The 22,094-nt window shown below is 41.9% G+C and overlaps 1 protein-coding gene across 2 annotated transcripts in view; it reads left to right on the top strand.

Moving 5' to 3' along the window:
* SVIL (supervillin) overlaps window positions 1–22,094 on the top strand; it is a 229,567-nt gene that overhangs the window by 176,945 nt on the left and 30,528 nt on the right. For both annotated transcript variants that reach the window (XM_056133474.1, XM_056133483.1), the window contains 6 exons: window positions 911–1,040; window positions 13,168–13,315; window positions 16,999–17,088; window positions 17,181–17,267; window positions 18,358–18,535; window positions 20,674–20,846. In XM_056133474.1, the coding sequence (XP_055989449.1) occupies window positions 911–1,040; window positions 13,168–13,315; window positions 16,999–17,088; window positions 17,181–17,267; window positions 18,358–18,535; window positions 20,674–20,846 (806 nt within the window). The remainder of the gene's footprint in view (window positions 1–910; window positions 1,041–13,167; window positions 13,316–16,998; window positions 17,089–17,180; window positions 17,268–18,357; window positions 18,536–20,673; window positions 20,847–22,094) is intronic.

The raw sequence follows: 22,094 nt of genomic DNA, 5'->3' as shown, positions 1-22,094 counted from the left end.
AGAGTAAGCAATAATAAACATTCACGGATTATAATGTCCAAGCAGCTTTAGATCATGTCACACCATAATTGAACTGAAGTAGGTTATTTAAAAATCTCAGTTAATTAGATTCTTTTTTTGTATATAGGTTTTCCTCGGGGAAGTTTTAAAGGAATCATTTTTTAAATGGGTTTTAAAGAATAGCGTCTGTAATAAGATAGATTGGAAAGATCAAGTTCATTTGGAGGAGAAGAACACGACTTGGGACATTGGTTTGATTTTGGTTTTGGTTTTGGGGTCATATCCAGTGATGCTTAGGGGTTATTGCTGGCTCTGCATTGAGGAATTACTCCTAGCAGCACTCAGGGGACAACATGGGATGCCAGAGATGGAACCCAGGTCAGCCATGTGCAAGGCAAGTGCCCTACCCACTGTACTCGCTCCAGCCCCAAGAGATTCTGTCTTAAGAGCCATTGCCAATGTCTTATATATTTAAGTTTTCAACATATTTCTCCTATATTTTCTGCAAATAATTATTATTCAGCACTAGTCATGAAATGTCTCTTCATCTAGTGAACAGAAGAGATCACTAGAAGATATTTTCCTTAGGGACATTTCCTTTGATCTCCGCATTCTCAGACCAAGGACAAGGGAAAATAGGACATCCCTTTGGTGACATTAAATACATCTTTGATCTGGCAAGTCAAATTTCAGGGTGAATTTTAATCAGCTTTACTATCCTTGGGTCATCTTAGAAAAGGAGCACCTTCATAATTTTTCTAGAAATTCTTTCTTCAGATTAAAGGAAATTCAAGAAGATGAATTAGTTGAGGTCATTTTTGTCCAAAGAATTCAAATTTATCTAAGTGATGATTATGTTCCAAGTTTGAGTTCAGGACTGAAAACTTTGTTTGGTGTGTTTCTCCATTAGGTTAGCATTGTTGAAGAAAAGCGGAGAAGAAGATTGGAAAAACAGATTGAGCAGAAAGCAGGAATTTGGCAAAACATCTGTCACTAGCAGCCTGAACATACAAGAAATGGATCAGTCACTCAAGAAGAAGGTAATGTTCTCCATGTTTGGGAAACCCATTCTCTCTAACATCACGCTTCAATATGTATCACATAAGGAGTTGAGCATGCGTGGCCTTGTGTAAATCGCTACTCTGTGGAGCATTGGCACATCCTGCCTTAGGGAACACAATAAAGTCTGTCACACAACAGCTTAACCTGATAAAAACCGATAAATTCGAGGTGCTGTGAACTGGTCACCCCACCACATACGCAATGCCACCAGCAAGCTTCTAATCTTCCAGCTGTGCAATTTTACTTTTATTAAAAACCTCCTTCAATGAAGTCCAACTTTACAATGTTATTTAAGCCTTTACAATAAAAACAGTTGACTGTTAGTGAACAGTTACAAGTCGCCCATAAACTATGGACTCATATTTCCCCTGCTGAGACGTCAAAGTATGGAGATTCCGGTCATTGTAATCTGCGAGGGATTCTTTTTTTTTTTTTTCCCCTTTATTTTATTTTATTTATTTTAAAGTTGTAGATTTACAGTTTTTTGTGCTTTGGTTTCAATTATACAATGATCAGATACCCATCCCTCCACCAGTGCCCATTTTCCACCACCATGGATAATATCCCTCCCACCCCCATCCCCCCATCCCCCCTGTCTCTGTGGCAGGGCAATCCCCTGTGTTCTCTCTCTCCTTTTGGGTGTTGTGGTCTGCAAAAGAGGCATTGAGTGGCAAACATGTTCAGTCCATAGTCTACTTTCCACATGCATCTCGAGGGATTCTTAATAATTGTGTTGAGCCTACTTTATAGGCACACAGTTATGCATGTTTTGAGGATACACAGCAAAACATGATACACGTTTTGATAAAATTAAGAACCACATTGTACTAGCCCTAGCCAGAATGGCATATGCAAATGTCTAGGTGAGTTAAGGACTGCGGTAACAGTTTCCAGCTTTAACCAACAGTGCACACCTTCCAAACCCATGGTAAATCCCACCGATGGCACGGGGATAGCAAATGCTCTTGTGGACACAAAGCAGGGTGAGCACCAGTGAGTTCTAGGATCAAAAGTCCTTAAACAGGGGCAAAGCAATAGTGCAGCAGTAAAGACCTTTGCCTTGCATGCAGCCTAACTGAGATCGATCTCTGGGATCCTATATGATCCCCAGCACCACCAGGAGTAATTTCTGAGTGCAGAGCCAGGAGTAACCCCTGAGCGTTGCTGGGTGTGTCCCAGAAAGCCAAAAACAAACAAAACAAAGTCCTTAGCCAAAAACAAACAAACCAAAGTCCTTAGACAGACAAGAAATAAACACTGTAGTCAGATGATCACTTGAACCTTTGCTGTTGCAGAGGCAAATGAAACCTCTGTGGAAAAGCTATGAGTTATGACATTTATGCACTCAACATATCTGCTCAGCAGGTGTCCCTATGGGAGGTCTGCCTATAGTTTTGATGGCACTTCTGTGTTTTCATAGGACAGCTATTTGAATTCTCTTTCAAAACATGTATGGTGTTAAAGCTAGGGACTAAAGACATTCCATTCTCAGTCACATAAATTTCTCAAGTGTGCTTGGGCATTCAAAGGCATCTGTACACAGTTTTAGAGAGAAAAGGCAATGTTCACATGAAAGAACCCAGTTCTACAAATAATGCAGTCCCGATGCCCACAGACTTGAAGGTCCAAAATCACTGGTTTGAAAATACCTCCACATCATTTGGGAAGATGCAGGAAGCTGAACTCCCTGTGTGGCCATGTGGAACTTAAAATTGAAAAGCAGAAAGCTTAAAGAGCTGCCAGATAGAGGAAAGAGACAGTATCTTATAGGCTAAGATAGACGGTTTGTTTGAGGCGGTAAACCCAGAAAGGTGACTAGAAACTTTAATCAGCATCACAGTGACGCTCAGTGATGGTTTTCCCAAGGCAACAGATACCAAAAGGTCCCTACCGTTGCCCCCAGCTGGACTCCAGGGGAGTGGAGCCTTGGAGTGCTGAGTAGCACTGCGCTCAGGTGTGAAGGGACATCTCTGGGCCCCAGGATGCAGTGGACCCTAGCAATCATGGACTCGCTAATCCTGTTCCTCCTCGGTGACCTACTTCACTTTGGCCCAAGACAGTCCCCTCTTTGAAGTTAAAATAAACCTGTCTATTTTCGGCCTTTGTAGCAGACATTGAGAAATCTCAGGTTCTGTTGAGGTCAAGTGGTTCTCACATGGCCCCTGACTTGCCCTCAGCTTCGATTCTTCAGGGCCAGCAGCTGTCAGGGCCTGTCACCCTCTACTCTGTGGTAGGTGAGGAGGTGTCTCAGGCCTGACACATCTGTGAGCCTGAGGAAGCCTCGATTCTTGCTGAGTGACTAGACACTGCGCAAGATGGGAAGACCACCCTCCCCCGATGACCTGTGGATGAATGGACAGAGGAGACTGTGTTGCTAGCAGTGACTCTGAACTTGCCCATCTAAAGCTGCTCTGGACAGCATGCTCCAGAACCTTCCATCTTTTTTTTTTGGACCAAGATTAAAAAAAAAAAAAAGAATTGGTTTGACAGACCAATCGCCTGGACCTCAATTGTCACCTCTCAAACAGCATGTTTTAGTGGCTACCAAACAGTGCCCAGTTAGTCTTCCTCAGGATTTTGTGCTTGGCCCCTGGAGTTGCAGCTGGTGGAGGAAGGAGGCTCTCTGTAAATCACCTCCCCCAAGTCCCTTCCCGCTGATCAAAATGTGATGCGAGGGTCAAGTGGATGGTTAGTGTCTGAGCATAGACCTAGCATGTGTAAGGCTCTGAGATCAGTCCACAATCCGCATATCCGCCCCACAAGGCTCCCAGTTATGGTCCCACTAGCCTGGGATACCACCGGGCCCAAGCAGGCCTGCACCTCAGGGCTGAACATTATTCCCCACATCACCACCAGGGAAAGGGCCCTAATGAGAAAAAATGAAAGTAATGTGAGCCATGTAAGTCACCACCTTATTTTCTTGTAGCCACATTAAAAGAAATGTAAAAGGATGACCAGAAAATTTATAACCATTTTACTTTAGTCTCTACAAATATGTCCCCAAACAAAAACAAATTTGTCATCTTCTAAATCAGCATCTCCTTTGAGATCCTATACAGTAAGAAAATATTCCTTTGAAACTCTTAATAGATATAGGAACTAAGTGTTGTTCTCTTTTTACTTAAAGATCTACCATGTTTTAGAAGATACGTAATTTCACAGAAGTTTTCTTCTCCACATTTACCCCCCAGAATCAGGGTTGATAATTCAGACCAGAAGAGGACTAATTGATTACTTAGCTCACTGTTCTTTCTCATGACAAAAAGCTCAAGGTCTCTCTCCTTCACGCCTCTCTCCCATCTTCTCTAGTCTTCCTCCTGTTCTTTATTTCATGTAGGGCAGTACTAACCTGATGCACACATTTGCTTCTGTAACATATATGATTAGTGCTGGGATGGCTTGTAGATTTGGCTGGGTCTACACTGTGTGGAATGAGTGCACTTGAGCCTGTCTGGTGGATAGTTTCTTCCAGAGGAACTCATTCCATCAGACATGAGAGAAAGCAGCATTTTGGAAAAAGTGACTTGGCAGGAGTCCATTTATTACAACTAAATTGCCATTATTGATTTTTACCACCTAATTATTTAAAAGTCCTTACCCATTTTCAGTATTATATTATAGTACATATTCAGTATATGGCTCCTGTACCCTTTGTAAAAATAATCATCCTACACATCCGACTTCTTTCCCAGGGATTAAAATCCCATTTTAGAGTTGGTCGTTAACAGTGGTGAGTTAGGACTGATACCTAATCCTGCTTCAGGAGCAACAGGCCAATTTAAGCCTTCTCTGTCCCCATCATCTGTCCTTAAAAAGGAAGATGAACCTGCCACATTCCTCTACTCACTAGGGCCGGCCTTGAAACAGCCAATTCCTGATCAGTGAGAAAATAGAATCAGTTTAATGAGAAGGAGAGAGAAAAGGCTAATGGTGGGAACACCAAATAAAAGAAATCATGCTGCTGATGATGATGAGTTTCCTCAGTGTCTGTGTTACCGGATTGTGTGAGCATGCAAAGCTTCTAATGAAGCCAGACACAGAATACCTGCAAATGACTGTTACACCCTAACCAGACCCTGCTCTTCCAACAGTCTGCAACATTTCCTATTTGTTTTAACCTGTAGGAAGAAGGAGGATTTGCAGATGATAGTGCTGTTTCTAATCTGTTTTGGGTAAGCCTGACTCTAACATAACATCACTGTCCTCTACACTCTAGCCCATTATTTCTTCCCCCGGGTCATTCTCTTCTTATGGCTATGAGTTGGCTTGTTCGGTAGCTTCCTTTTCTCCCAGGTGAGACACCTACTATCCTGAATGTAGATAGTGGGTTAAAGTTGTGTTTTCTTTTAAAAAAAAATCACATAGTGAAAACATTTGGAAGAAGATGTTGTTTTATATTAAATACAATGGCTCAAAAATCCTAGGCCCCCTCTCCATACCTGAATATATTACATAAAGAGCAATAACACTGTCACTAACCTATTTAAGTGCTGCACAAAACTGATTCCATTGAATCTACTGTGTTTGTGTAGGTTTGTTGTAGCACTCTAAAAAAAAAAAAGTGAAACCTCATAACTGAAATTGCAATGAGTACATTAACATTACTAGATAAATAATAGGTTTTTTTGGTGTCTCCTTTCCCTACCCTGCTCTGATAAATCTTCTCTTTTCATCTCTAATCCTCTTGCTTTGCTCTGTAGGAACCTGTATATGCTTCTACTTATTCTCCTGCTATACCTGCAGCCCATAAACACCTGTCTTTTGTATCTATTAATCAGGTGAGGAAAAGCCTATCGTATTAAGTCTCATTGCAATTTTCGAGCCAAAGGAAAGAATTTGTTTTCATGTGGGAAAGTCACTCCCTTTCCTGCATTTCTGTGTCTGAGTGCTGTGTGTGTGTGTGTGTGTGTGTGTGTGTGTGTGTGTGTGTGTGTGTGTGTTGGATTGCTGTGTGATTTAATCACTTCTTCTTATAATCATATCAGTCCCACCTCTCGAATTCTTGGCACAGCCTTGCAGGTAGACCTAACAGTATTAATTTTTCACCTCATCATTGTGAAACTGATCTAGGATGAAAGCCTCCCTTTTTAATCTCCATACTCTACTTTCTAAATGAAATGTCAAGCAGTACCGAGAGGGTTGGTTACCCCAACTGTCCCCTCACCCCTGTCCACATATCATTGTCTTGTCTGTTTTGGTCAGGTAAGAGGATGTGCAGAAAGCGTGTGTGTGTGGGGTGGGAGGGGGAGTGGAACAGATAAGAAGAAAGGTGAGGTGCAGCGAGAAGCAGGCCCTGTGGACATATGCTGAAATTAGAGTCCACACACATCCTGCCCATGGGCCCCCCTTCTGCTGTGCCCCTGCTGAATTCACCTCAGGAGACTGGGTTGCGGGATTCTACTGGTACCTAATCACAATAATGTTTAGAGTGAAACAGGTCCGTGATGATTTTCTATTTCCCTGGAATAGCTCATAGCCAAAAAACGCTATGAAGAGTAACTGCTGCCAATTTGCCATGAGTCCAGTTTTTACTCCTGCCGCTGTCAGTGGGATCTCACCTGGTCACTTCCTGCTTGGTCTCTTCCTAGTCACTCTGTCTGCTTTCCAAGACAGGAGCTCATCTCTGGTGGCCTCTGACTAAGATGTTGGGCTAGAGATCATGCTGTTTGTTCCTCGAGCGCTGGTAGTTGAGGAAATGGGACGAAGCATGAGAGAGCAGGGTGTCAGGGTGCTGCCTAGCATGGGTGTCTGGTGGCTCCTTCTGTTGTCATCTGGCCTTCTTACATGCGGTGACCCCACATACTTCTCCTTGAAGTGATTTTTTCCTTCATGCTTTGTCAGAGCCCAGCCCCCAAACCCATATAGCCCCCCAATGTCCACCCTGAAAAATCTGTGGTAAACTTACTGTTTAATCGCCAAGAGGGACAATGAGTTGTTTCCTGTAGGTAAGTCCATGTTAAACTTTAAGAAAAAAGATTGTTCAATTCTTGAAATGTGTAAATATATTTGCATATGTATATTGCACACTTCTTTTTTTTAAATAGACATATGTTTTAGAACAGTGTTCAGTCCACAGCATAACTGAGCAGAAATCTGGAAATTCCCTTGTAACTTCCTCTATGCACCTGCACCAGAATAGTATATTGGTAACAATTGATGCATTTCTGTTCACATCATTACCACACAAAGTTCATAGTTTACCAAAAGCTCACTCTCGGAGCAGTATATTCTCTGGATATTGAAAAATGGGTAGTAATCTGTATTCATCATTATCAAATCCTATGGGTAGTTTTCATGCCCTCAAACTCTTCTTTGCTCTATTTATTCTTCTCTCCTTCTAAGTTTTGGCAATGACTGTTTTTTTGTTTGTTTGTTTTTTGTTGTTGTTGTTGTTTTTTACCATCTGAGCCTTTTCAGATACTTTTACAAGTATTAATACTTGTAATCTGGCATCATTTGTCAGAAACTTCACTATGTAGTTGTTTTCCTTTGTCAGAAATTGGTGGAATATACATATGTCAGAACTTGATTGGGTATATTTGTGTGTCTATTTCTGGACTCTGTATTGTTCCATTGAGTTACTTGTGTTTTGTTTTTCAGTAATACTTTACTATCTTGATTTCCATAGTTTCCTAGTAGATTTGGAAGTTGGGTAGTGTCAATCTTCTGGAATTTTATGTTTTCTATTCTGAATAATTTTCTAACCCAATCTTTGTTTGTTTGGCGGGGGCACACCTGCCAGTATTTGTAAACTACTCCTGGTTGTGTGCTTGGAAACCACTCCCATTCAGGATCCATGTGATGCCAGGGATCAAACCCAGGCCTTCCACATGCAAAGCATGCCCTTAAACCCATTAAAATATCTCTCCAGCACCCTGACTCTCCATATTATCTCTAGAGTCATTATATTAATATTCACAAAATAGCTTGCTGAAACTTAAAGTGGCTTTGCATTGCTTCAATAGTTCAAGTTAGAAAGAATTGACATCTTAACAATGCTGTATCTTTCTATCCATGAGCATGGAATATCTCTCCACATGTTTTTAAATCTAAAGAAAAATAATGCGTACCTAAGGCAAACTGTGTTTTACCACTTCAAAATTAAGGTATCTTCAATTTTTATATTTTTGCTCTGTGACAGTTTTTCCCAGATGACCTTTCTGTGCCATTTAGATGCCACTCATTTGTTAGTATTCTGAGACTTCTGCCCCTCAACAGTGACGAGGCAATATTCAAAAATGTAAGAACTGTGAGAAGAAAACCAAGCACTTAGACATCAGACCAGCTCTGTCGAAAGGTGCTGCTTGTCCTTTTTTCACTACACTTTCTTTTTTTCTTCCTCACATGCTTCAAGATGGTACCAAATTAAGATTTGCGTCCCCATCCCTTTTTTAAACCTCTTTTCATCTAAGATGCTGGTAAACAGTGACCAGATGATGGTAGCTTTGAATTCTAAAGCTTTATATTTTTTTCAAGTCACTTGAGGTCATGAGCACTGACAGTAGATCTAAATCACTTAATTTGAGGGGAAAAGCTAAATTTTTTTCTTGAACTGTAACACTGTAGCACTGTAGCACTGTCCTCCCATTGTTCATGGATTTGCTCCAGCAGGCCCAGTAATGTCTCCATTGTGAGAATTGTTGTTACACAAAGAATTCTAACTGGAGACAACATTTGAAAACTAAGCAATGATTTGTCCCTTCATCTAATTTTTGTTCACTTTAACATGGACTTGTATAATTTCTTTGTTTAAATTTAGTAACTAAGTTATGAATTGGATGAAAACAATTAAGCCACTTCATAGTATTTTCTGTAAATAAGGCATTTGTGGAAGAACTTTACCCCCAATTTGCATTAGTCCTGGGAGAAAAGTTGGCTCTATATTATATCACCTTATTATGTTAGAAACTCTTAGTGAGTTTTGCACTACAATTTCTCAGTGAATGTTTAAAGGCAAATTCATCAGTAACGATGTGGTAACCTGAATACATTGTTTAAAATAGAGCCTTTGCACAGTTTTGAGCTGCTTTCCCCAAAGTTTCTGGCTACTCCTAACTATCTCACCACTTTTTAGACACACCTCCCCCACACCCACATGCATGCATGCATGCACACATGCTCATTCCCTTTCCTCCTGCTTTCCATCTCTCTACAATGGGATCTTTATTTGAAAGAATAAAGGATATAAGGGGTAGAGCTTCACTGCTCCTCACTGTTCCAGTCAAGCTGGAAAAATGACACAATAATGAGGAAACAAAAACTTAGAAAGGAAAAACAAGACACGACAAAACAATGAAGATGAAAACCAAAGTTAATAGACAAAGGTTTTCATCTTGTTCTCATTTTTAATTTTAAATGTTAGGAGCTGGAGCGATAGTACAGTGGGTAGGGCATTTGCCTTGCACGCAGCCAACCTGGGTTCAATTCCCAGCACTGCCAGGAGTAATTCCTGAGTGCAAAGCGAAGAGTAACCCCTGTGCATCACCGGGTGTTACCCAAAAAGCCAAATGAATAAATAAATAAATAAATGTTAATGTGACTTGATGCAGTGAATAAGCAGACTATGTACATTCCATGTTCCATTATTAACCCATGCAAAGTCCAATAGTAGCATTAGGGGCCCCTGAACCAATGTCACTCGGTATCCAAGTTAAAGTGAATGAGAAGCAAAAGTTTTCATGCTTAATACTGTCGTTAAATTATCAATCTGAGGGAAGAAAAATGCCTTTATAACATAAATATGGAAACTAGTAGGAGTTTTATATGCTGACAGAGCTGTGTTATTCTAGAATTCACATTTATCATGTTCCCATGGGCATTTAGGGGGATTTCGTTGCTTTGGGAATAAAATTGCTGATTTGTGGATGCCATTTTTCTGAGTCATTAACCAACCCTATACCACACCCAAGGACTTTGGATATGTGTTACTGGATCAACCACAGAACTAGTGATGTTCAAATCTTTAAAGAAGCATACTTTCTTGGCACTCCCTTTGTTATTTTGAAATATTTTTAGCCAAGGGCCATATTGATTTCATTAAATTTCACTCCAGAAACTTCATTTTCAAGAAAAACTTATTCACTTATTTGAGTTTTGATGGAACACTTCTTGGCAAGTGAAACTCAGTTTATTTGAACAGGGTATGTGATTTAGGGCATGGCTTCGAATTCTGGTCATATTGCCAATCATGAGTGGGAAAGTTGGGGTAAAGGATTTAAAATTTTTTTGATAACGTTTTATTTGGATAGAGTATAAAACCCTATAGGCAAGTCCTTGATATACCCTTTCCCAAGGCCTCGAAATGTTGACCTCTGCTTCTTCCTCCTTCTCCCTCCCTTTCTTTCTCAGCCTTCTACCCACTGGCTCTTTCCCTCTTTCTCCATATAGATTTAAAAAAGAAACAAAACAAAACAAAACAAGGTTTCTCTTGCTCTCCAAATAGCACAGCGGTAGGGTGTTTACCTTGCACACGGCCGACCCAACTGACCTAGGTTCAATTCCTCCACCCCTCTTGGAGAGCCCAGCAAGCTACCGAGAGTATCTTGCCTGCAGGGCAAAGCCTGGCAAGCTACCGGTGATGTATTCTATATGCCAAACACAGTAACAACAAGTCTCACAATGGAGACGTTACTGGACCCGCTCGAGCAAATCAATGAACAACTGGAGGACAGTGACAGTGACAGTGACAGTGATGATTTAGTAGGTGATTTTTCAGTATGGATGCTCTTGCCATTAATTTATGTGGGAATAAAATGAACATTCTCAGAAACCAAAAATCATCTCCCAATATCATACCAAAGACATAATCATATCATATCATTCAATATCTAATGAAGAAACACTTCCTGGATCACTGTCATCTGCTCCCTAATGCTCAGGTCCATGTAGAAGTGGGTTCAGGCTTACTCTGGGGTCTATTATAAAGTCACTGATACCACTCATGAGCAGTCTTTCCTCATGGCCTGCTCATCGGCCAAAGGTCTCATCTCTTCTGATGTCAACGTAAGAATTTGGGGACTACAAACATTCAGTCTGTAGCATTTCCATAACCTTTAAACAGTGGCCACGCTAAGGAAATTTAACATGGATGCAGTTTATCTAATCTCCAGTTGTGTTAATGTCCCCCAGTAATGTCCCTTTCAGCCCATATACCCATCCCATCTAGACTACATGCCTGAATCAGGCATCACATTCAATCACCATGTTTCTAGGTAAAGATTTTAACCCAGTTTCTATTACCAAGGATCTCAAAATCCCTATCAACTCTGACTATCCATTACCGATTTGGCTCCAGACAACTGATGTGAATGCAGATGTGGTTTATTGATGCTGACAGGAAGAAAGATTTCTTTTCCATATTCTCCATCATTCCAGGCTTAATAAAAGTGGGCTATGTAGGTCTCTGCCTTCTATCTTTGTGAATCTGGACACTATTTCCTGTTGGTTCACTAAGAGAGCTAGTTTGTCAGGGGACTTGAACCCCATGGAAGAAAGAATCCCCCACTGATCGCTTTAAGGTATAGTTTCCGTCAGGGTCTTCATCGTGTCTGTGGGCATCTTTGCCTTCACTCTGATGTGTATTGACTTCTTTCCAAGGGGACTATGCTTGATGTGGGGAGAGGAACTGGAGAAACCAACAGAAGTCTTTAAAGGAGAAGTCCTGTTTTGTGAAAGCAAATGCCGTAGTTGAAATGGTATTCCTTGGGGCAAATGTTCTGAGGTCAGAGCAGAGGCACAGACTGTCCTTTTGTAACAATGACCTCGCAGTGGATAGCGGGGAGGCTCCCTCTGTCCTAAGGAGAGCATTTCCTTCTTCAACACTACACCCACCACACTTGCCTCTCTGCATGGTTCTCTTTCCCCAAAGAAGAGGAAATGTGTGAAAGCAGGAAGGAAAGCAATCTCTGACCTGCCGTGGGGTGGCCTAGTTGTCATGGGACTTGACACTGTTCTCTTGCTGAACTCCTTTCTGCCCTGGTCATCCTGAGGGCTTTGAGCCTGGTGTTAAAACTCCTTCCTGTCCATCTATTATCACAGCCGCATCACCCTCCCTCAGGTTGTCCACAGGACCACCTTTTTTTTTTTTTTTTTTTGGTCCCCTTAAATTCGATCTCTCTCTTTCTCTGTGTGTGTGTGTTTATATATATACATATATATGCATATATATAATATATAGTATACATAGATATAGGTATACGTGTATACCTATAGATAGGTATGTTATGAATATATGATATAAACTATGTTTATGTTTTTATCAGTGTCTTTAGCACAATTCATCCTAGGGTCAGATTACTTTAGTTTGGGACCAAACCCAGGGACTATTTTTGGTTCCCTGCGGAGGAGTAAGGTCTTTCAGTGCTCTGGAGACCATCTGTGGTGGAGATGGGGTGAAACTGGCATGCAAGGCAAGTAAGTGCCTTAACCACTGAACTATCCCTCTGGCCCTCCATGTCATATTATTTTGATATAGAGGTTATGCAGGCATATTGATTTAGCTATCACTTCAGTGGGCTGATCTCGTTACCAAACAATGTAACACTGGTTGCTCCCAGAAAAATCATGCCAAATTTCAGAACACTTCCTGATAACTATTCTTATTCCTAGTCACTCTCTTTCTCTCTCTCTCTCTCTCTCTCTCTCTCTCTCTCTCTCTCTCTCTCTCTTTATAACTGATTGCATTTCCATGACCTTCAGCAGACAAGACTTTCTAGATTGACATGTTCATGGTGAGCCTATATGAATATTTTTTTACTGGACTGAATTTAACAAGCTAGATAAACCAGAACAATTTTAAAACGCTGTAAAGTTTCTGGCATTAAGACCTATCTATTATTGCTTATGTTTACAAAGTGTATTCAAGTGTTGCAATATTCCAAACAAATAGCTGAAAGGAAACCTTTGCATTTGGAGTTTGGGTATTATTGATGGTGAAAGCCAAGCTGAAAAGTCAAGCCTCTGTCGGACAATGGTGGATAGTTTCAGACCTTGCAGTACTTCTTTTTTTTTTTTTGTTTGCGAGTTTTTCCCCCCACGAACTGCTGCAGGCTGAAATTCACATCTGTCATTTCCCTCTCCTGTCTCCTCGGTGCTGTCCGTAAGCAGCGGGTGAGTGACAGCCGAGAGAGCCAGATGACTATTGAAGAGAGAAAACACCTCATCACCGTGAGAGAAGAAGCCTGGAAAACAAAAGGCAAAGGAGCAGCCAACGACTCCACGCAGTTCACGGTGGCTGGCAGGATGGTGAAGAAAGGTCAGTGTGGGTCGGCTCGGTGCGTGTCTGTGCGCGTGCGCGTGCCTGTCTGCGGGCATGCGCATGCACCGTGGTCCATGCGGTGCAGGGGACAATAGGTCTATCCTAAAAATAAAAAAAATCAAACCAGTTTTTTTAAATCTTAACCTTACTGAAATTATATAAACATTGGGGAATTGGGTAATTTATATAAGCTCTTCTTTCTGAGAACGTTTTCTTCATAAAGAGGGTCGCGTGTAAAAGACATAATTCAATTAGTCACATTTGAGAACCTGGCCCTTTGGAAATTGAGCACAGTTTCCAAAGCAATTGTGAATCTCATTTCTCCCCATAAATACCTTTGTTAGGTCCATTTGCTTGCCATCTGGCAATCAGTTAACCCAAAGAATAATCTTTCTCGATGAAGGAGTTTATCTTCTCTCAATTCTAGGGTAATTTCCTAGGTCCCTTTCTAAGAGATACTGAGAGTTCTCTGGCTTACGATGCCCAATTTCCAAATAAATTTTGTTAGATGCCTAAAAGGTGTATCCACGTCCAAGAAAATGAACTCTTTCAGCAGATGGTCAGTTTTCTGCCTTTGAGTTCTTCTTAGTACTCACTTTGGAACTTACCTCCAAAGATTTATGAAATTGAGTGGCATCACTGGTTTTGTACAAATCACCAGAGAGAGCTTTGAGGTTCTGTGTGCTGTAGGAAAAAGTCTGGCCTCTGAGGGCATCACTCAGAGAAGAGTTCCCTTAATATCCAAACTCCACCTACATGCACATATCTTTATTTTCTAAACTATTTCTAAACCAGCAAAATTCACAAAAGGTGGCAAAGGTTTTCACATTATCAGCCTTCTGAATTTATTTTTCTCTTCTCAGACTTTTTAGGACCCTCCCTCTTAAATAGACCTTTGTACGATTGACATTGCACGATCTTAAATATTTGCAGGAGGATGAAAGGGAAACTTCTCAGATTGCAATTCTCTTACATCTTGGTGGAAGAATTCTTTCTAATAAATTTATTGTTAACTAATCACAGAACTGTCAGAGGACAGATATTCCATTTTCACAGAATGAAGTAGAATTTGCCATTCTCTTATCCAAATAACAGAGCTGTATGATCATGTTAAAATACTCTTAAGAGGAACCCCATCCCTGTTTTTGTTCATAAAAGCAGGCCCTCAGGTAATATTAGCTAAATAAAACTCAAGATGAGAACTTGAACCAGAACTCATATCTTCCAACTTCTTCTGATCTTATAATCTAATGACTTGACTCTTTTTTAACCCTCTGCCATCTTAAAAATAGATTTTAAAAATTCTCAACACACTCTCCTCTCTCTCTCTCTCTCTCTCTCTCTCTCTCTCTCTCTCTCTCACACACACACACACACACACACACACACACACACAATGCTGTATGTTTTGGTTTTCTCTTGCAGGTTTAAAACCCAGTCAGAGAAGCACCATCCCTTCATGGATAGATTTACTTTTGCGTTTTCCCATATAAATCAAACATCTTTACTTAATGGTACTAGTTAGCTGGCTTGGGAAATCATTTCCATGCCCTTTCAATCTAATACAAGAACTGCATCCTCTTTTTCTAGTATTTGCTACCACCTACTAGATTAAGTGCTTCGAGTCACCACCCAGTTTTGATTCATAGGAATTTGGCATTACACTTAGATTCACTGCAGAATGAAATTGTCTCAATCAGTACCTCAACACAGAGACTTCCAGTCTCATCAGGTTATGACCAAAAGTTGCTTCTTACCCACAAGTTACCTTGAGGCAAGCTGTGCATTCATTTTCATTCTCTTGCCCCAAAAAACACTATAATCTTTCTCTCCTGCCCTAGAACGTTCTTCTTTTTTTATATGTTCCTAGATTTTGTGTAAGAGTTGGCACCCCATACATTGGTTCATGTGATATTACAGGGTTTTTTTCTGGGAGAAATAAAGAGGTGTGAGAATGTTGCAAAGAGAGTTAATTACTGATTATTATTGCATGTAGAATTCATTGAAAAAGAGGGACACAAATGCTTTGTTTTAACATTGTGTGGTTTGACTCCTCCTGCCCTCCCCAAGCAGACAATTTCTCTCTGACTGGGAAGGATGCCCCACTTCCCAGATTTCTCCTGCATGTTGCTGCCTCAGTGGGTTGCAGGGGGTACCCTGCAACGCTGAGGGCCAAGTTTCCTGTTTGCCTTCTGAGCCAGGCTTGTCTATTGGCTTCAGAGTCAAGAACTTGGTACTATCAAACTCTTCAATGTCTCATCGTTGCTTACTCTTCAGTCTGTGATGCTAGGATTTATTTGTCTTTCCTGAAGATAAACTTACTTACAGAAGAAAATCTTTGCCACTATGATAATTGTAATGAATATGGACTGACATCATCAAACAAATATACGAGTATATAGAAAATTATGTCTAGAATTTTGCCTAAACTTTAAATCCATTTTTCCCTTAACATGTTTATCTATGAGGGGCTAGAGAAATAGGATAGCAATTAAGGCACTTACCTTGCATGTAGCTGACCCAAATTTGATCCTTCACATCCCATAAAGTATCCCTAGCACTACCAAGAATAATTCCCGAGGGCAGAGCCAGTAGTAACCACAGCATCACTGGGTATGGCCCAAAAAAAAACAAAATATTTTTATCTATGATACGTATCTATAGTATCCAACTCATGAAAAGAAACAAAATCATTCATTTTTTTAATGTGACTGACATATATTTTCTTGATGTTCTGCAAGAAATGCTTAAAGAGGCAACATCTTCAAAAGATTTCATATTTATTACAATCAAGTACAAAGAATACTAATACCTGATTTTTTTTCTCTGTAAATGGACCAGTTTCCTTTCCAACCCCTTCTACATAAAGAAAACCACTCACCTTTCTTTTTATTAAGTTCTCTTGATGTAACCACATAACCTCTCTGTACTGAAATTTCTTTTTTTTCCTTTCCTATGTCCCCTGCCACTTGGACTTTTAAATATATCCACAATCTCAATAAATAGTTACCAAAAATGTATTGTCCATTCCCAGCAACCTTGCAGAAAGATATGACCTCCCAGCAATCTGAAATGACTTTAAACTTTCATTCTTCTTTGTCTTACGGAGCACACCTGGGGTTATGGCTCAATAGAACTCCTCTCTGAGTGATGCCCTCAGAGGCCAGACTGCACCAAGCTCACTGTGGCCAAGGGGGTTCTTCAGTGCCAGGCCACTCGCCCACTTACTATGCTCCAACTTGCTCTCCACTTCCTCTCTGGGAGATGGGATGCTGGGGGATGGTGCAAATATGCTTTCTTCCCCATTCTCTCCACCTCTCGGAGCACCTTCAAAGCTCACAACTCATGTCCCAGACATTCTGATCATTTCAAACATAGACTATCTTCATTTCCATGTCATGCCCTGGACACGTTTCCCATGCGTCTTCATGTTCATCATCAAAGGGACAGAATGTCAGTTGGTGCAGCTCCTAGAATAATAAAATTCTGCCTGCCTTTGCCGTTGTCTCATCAGGTACTTGCCAAATACATATAGGTGTGCCTACAGGCGTACTTGTGGGTTAATTGTGGGTAAAACTTGTTGCAAGATTTATGTTGAGACTAATGGAGATCCAGCAGAGTCCTATAATCCTCCAGAAATGATCCTGAGATACTAATGACTCCCTTTGTTTGTTCTGCAGGCTTGGCATCCCCCACGGCCATTACTCCTATCTCCTCCCCACTTTGCAACAAAACCAGGGGCACCACGCCGGTTTCCAAACCCCTGGAAGGTGAGTCACCAACATGTGCAGGATGCCAATGGGTTTCTGATCAGAAAAGTCCCTTGGTGGCTCTTTCTCATGAATGGTTTCTACTTGTCTAGACATTGAAGCCAGACCAGACATGCAGTTAGAATCGGATCTGAAGTTGGACAGGCTGGAAACTTTCCTGAGAAGGTTGAATAACAAAGGTATGTTCCAGGAGCCTGAGGGATGCCATACTTTCAATGCTTCCTGTTTCCATGGTTACTGGGATTCCTGTTTCATGGAATAGCTGAGGATCCCTTGGGAAATTCACTCCTCTCTCAGAATCTTTCTAGTATTTATTTCCTCCTCTCTCAAATTATCTTCTATATGACATCGCCAGTTTATACTCCTAGCATTGCTTTCATTATATTTTTTTTAAAATAGTCATTGACCAAGAGTGGGTGAATTAGAGATAGTGCCAGAGTTTGAGGAGGCTTGTCTTGCATTTCACTGACTCTAGTTCAAATCTCAGGTATCACTTCTGGTTCCCTGAGCATAACCATAAGTTGCTTCTGGGCACAGAACCAGAAACAACCCTTGAGCTATGGCCAGAGCAATAGTACAGTGGGTAGAGCATCGGCCTTGCATGAGACTGACCAGGTTCAATCCCGGCATCTCATATGGTCCTCCAAGCTCCTCCAGGAGTGATCCTTGATTACAGAGCCAGGAGTAATTTTTGAACACTGCCAGCCAAGGAAACAAAACATAAAAGAAACAAAAAATACAGCCCTTATGCACTTGCTGTAAGTGGCCTCAAAACAAAGCTAACAGAGACCAGAGAGCATAGCAGGTAAGGATGCTTACCTTTCATGCAATCAACCAGGGTTCAATCTTTATCATCACAAATGGTCCCCTGAGCGTCACCAGGAGTGATCCCTGAACACAGACAGAATCAGGAATAAGCCATTGCTCACAATGATGGATATGGCTCACAAAAATAAAACCAAAGCAAAACAAACAAAAGACTGGGTAGATTACCAAGTTCTGATTCACTTATTATCAAGCAGGATATTCTCGGTAGCTTGCCCGGCTCTTCAAGAGGGATGGAGGAATCAAACCCGCGTGCAAGGCGGGCACGTGCAAGGCAAACGCCCTACCCACTGTGCTATTGCTCCTGCCCAATTTAGAAATATATGTGTATATATATATATATATTTACATATGTGTGTAATAGACATATGTAAAAGATAATGCAAAGTGTCATGGGAGGAATGTTCTTCCACAAATGTTTTGTGTGTGTATGTTTGTTGATAGTGGCAGGGATGCAAGAAACAATCCTCACGGTCACCGGTAAATCTGTTAAGGAGGTGATGAAACTAGATGACGACGAAACCTTTGCCAAATTTTACCGCAGCGTGGATTGTGCAGGGTTACAAAGTTCAGTGTCACTCGATGAGGATTTCGATGTCATTCTCGACTCCTGTGCACCCAAGTGAGTCCTTCCATTTCCTCCCCTCGGCTCCTTGCCCTGCTAACCCCGGGACCTCCTCTCTTGCCTCATCTCCTGCACTCAGACCTTCTGACAGCCAGACCATGGTCCTTAGAGCGGGACCGAAGCTGTGGGGAGAGATTTGACTCACAGTCGGTGGTGCTCTCGGGCACAAAGTTGGCACATTAGACTGTGCCCTGCATATTTGCTCTCTTCCAGAAAAATCTTATATTCATTTTTGACATCACTCAGATATTTCATAGCAAGTCTTTGGTGACTGATTAAACAGAGAGCATTCTGTCTTTCCATTGGTATGCTAAATTCCTGCTCTTCAGTGTGAAAGAGATTTGAATCACCTGGAGTCAGTATCACAAACCTGAAAATGAGTTAAACCTTTGACTTGGCTTTCTGTGATGTGCAAGGGTCTCTCTGCATGCAGTTCACCTGATATTAGGAAGGTCTCTTCTCTTCACATAAGAATGTGACTAAATCACTTAATAAAAGTGCTGATAGTGTTAGGATTCTGTTTGGGGAAAATGCCAGGGAAAAAAAGTCCTAGTCACACTGACTTCAGCAAAGGACAGTTGTGGAGGGTGGACGGGTTCTCGCATTGAATAATGCAGATGTGAGCCTGTGTTCTCAGGGTAGGCCCGGCCCTCTCAGCGTCTCTGGGAATCTCTAAATTCACCCCTAGAGCAACCAAGGGAAGGGAAGGTGCTGACTGGCCAGAGCTGCAGAGCCAAGGGGAAGAGCAGGGAGTGGGGTGTGGTGGTTCCCCCAGAGTGAAATCATGAGGTTTCTTGGAGAGGCAGGATATAAGCCTATGCCAACAATTCTCGCCACCACATGTATCATTTCTTTGTTTTGTTTTGTTTCTTATGGGGCATCACTTGGTGGTGCTCAGGGCTTGTGGTGCTCAGGGAACCATACAGGGTGTTGGGGATCAAACCAGGTTGCCTATGCAAGGCATGCACCTTACTCATTGTACTATCTCTTTGCCACTCCCACCCCTTATTTATCACGATGCGTTACAAAATGATCAGAGTGCAGTGTCTTCCAGAAGCCTGTGTTGCTAATATCAACTTTTCCTGCAGCTGTACCTCATGCATGCTTGCCTATTTCCATTTTTTCTTTTAAATTTCTACCTGGAAAAAAAAATGAAACTGGTACCACATCTGGTTCTTTGAGCCCTGAGCACCACTGGGTATGCCCCCCCGCCCCCAAGTTGGCCATTTTACCACATTTAAATGATGTTTTGACAATTTGTATGCCAAGTGATTTTACTACCATTTCTTAATCACCCCCCTCTGAGAGAGCCTCAGATGTCTCAGCCAGGAACGGGTCTCTCAGAAATTTTTGAAGCTAGTTGATCTCTTTCAAGATTTATATATGAGTCTCTGGAACAAGGCCGGTAAATGAGCTTACATGGTGGCGGAGGTGGTTCATGTCACCGTTTTGTTTTGTTTTGTTTGGGGGCCACACCTGGTTGTGCTCAGGGATCACTTCTGGCAGAGTTCAGGGCACCAAGTGGGGTGCTGAGGTTTGAACCCAGGTCAGCCACGTACAAGGCAAGCACCTTGCCTGCCGTGCTCTTTCTCCAGTCCCAGTTTTGTGGGCCTCTTTCATTTCAGTGCATTCTTAGGTATCTTGGTTACTTTCCAGAGGGAGCAGTAAACTGAGATGAGGCTGGCTATAGGGATGTTGATGAGGAAAGGGAAAGAAGTTTGGAAGAAAGAGAATTAAATCCAGAGACAGTGGTGCCTGTAAAGTTCTAGGGGCTTGCTGGAGACAGCAGAGGATGGGGGGCGGGGGAGCTCTTCAAGAGAGAAATGGGACACAGACATGGCTGTGCCAAGGCCCAGGAACTCTCTGCAGAGGTGATAGAGCTGCATCGATAGGTCCCAAGGATTGCTCTGGCCGGAGAGCAGGACCTGGTGCTGAAATGGGCATGCCTCTCCTTTCATCTCCAGGATTTTATGACTTATTTCAGTGATATGGAAGGTGAAGGAGGATTTGTAAGACTTATAATAAAACCTGGAAATAAGGTTGCATGGGGTGTGGAGACCCGGGGGAGAGAGCCATTGCTAAGCTGGATGATGTGGTGTGTCGCAGACTGAGGCCAGCCCTGCTTGACTTTTCAGGCTGACCTCTTCTGTGGCAGAACACAAGCGAGCAGTTAGGCCCAAACGCCGGGTTCAGTCCTCCAGAAACCCCTTGAAAATGCTGGCAGCGAGAGAAGATCTGCTTCAGGAATATACTGAGCAAAGGTTAAATGTGGCCTTCATGGAGTCAAAGAGGATGAAAGTCGAAAAGAGTGAGTATCTGGAACCATCTCCTTGTTTCTGGGTTAGGAGCTGGTGCTCTGATGGAAGTTGGCTCCTTTCTCTGCCTGACAAAGGCCAGTTCTGGGTACTCAGAAGCCACACCTTAAGCAATAATGGGTTAGTGTGTGCAGACACATCCTATTCTTGCAATTTTAGGGCATTCCATAGAAATCCCCATAGCACAGAACAATCATCTCTTGGTTAACACAAATTACTTGTTTTGTTGAGTTTTCCTTCAGGAGTTTGGAGGAGAGGCTGAGGAGATGACTTCAAGGGCTGGGACACTGGCTGGGCATACAGAGGTTCCAAGTTCAATCCCCAGCACCCTGAGTACTATGGGTTATAACCTTGATGACCCTAAACACTGCTGGACCCAAGTGGCACCATCCACAGTACAGGCCCAATCATAGAACATTCTAGTCCACCTGGCTGGGCCAAATAACCCTGGAGTCACCCCCAGGCTTCATACTCATTGCTTGAGAGTCCCCCCTCCCCCAATCAACACACCCAAATAAAAATAAGAATTTAGGAGCAAATGTTGTTTCTGGACTCTGTGATTCAAACCATTTTCCACTGTCTCGAGCCCAAGCAATAATTTTCTACTTTTGTGCAAATCATGTATGCTTTCACATGACAATGTCCTAAGTTACTACTATTCCTATGCCTCAGTGTTTATATTAATAATATATCAACCAGTGCTTTTCAATATCTTTTTGATTGGATCCCCAGATTTGGGATTAGGGTGTGAGGCTGTGGATGAGGGCACTAATGGGGAATGAGGAGGTAGCTAGAATACAGCTCCTGTGTCCCATGTCAGGCTAAACTAACCTGTTTTGCTTTCATTGGCCCAAGAATATGGGGCTCCATAGTTTGAAAGAGTGAGGTTGGGGGGAGGCTTGGGGAATGATATTGGCATGCAAATTAGACTGTGTTACATATTCTTACTGTTCCTATGTAGCACTGTAGCACTGTCCTCCCGGTGTTTATCGATTTGCTTGAGCGGGTACCAATAATGTGTCCATAGTGATGTTATTGTTATTACTGTTTTTGAAATATTGAATATGCCACGGGTAGCTTGCCGGCTCTGCCGTGCTCTTGGTAGCTTGCCGCTCTCTTCAAGAGGGTCAGAAGACTGTTTCCTATAGCACTCATAAAACTATTTTCACTAAAGTTTTTCTTAAAACTTTAGAATTTGTATATGAAGTGATTTGAGGTTTTTCATCACAAGTGGTTTACTG

The sequence above is a fragment of the Sorex fumeus genome, unplaced genomic scaffold, assembly GCF_029834395.1.
Source record: "Sorex fumeus unplaced genomic scaffold, SorFum_2.1 ptg000007l, whole genome shotgun sequence".
Classification (NCBI taxonomy): domain Eukaryota; kingdom Metazoa; phylum Chordata; class Mammalia; order Eulipotyphla; family Soricidae; genus Sorex; species Sorex fumeus.
The sequence above is the reverse complement of the archived record's forward strand: the minus strand, read 5'-3'. Positions and strand labels throughout refer to the sequence as shown.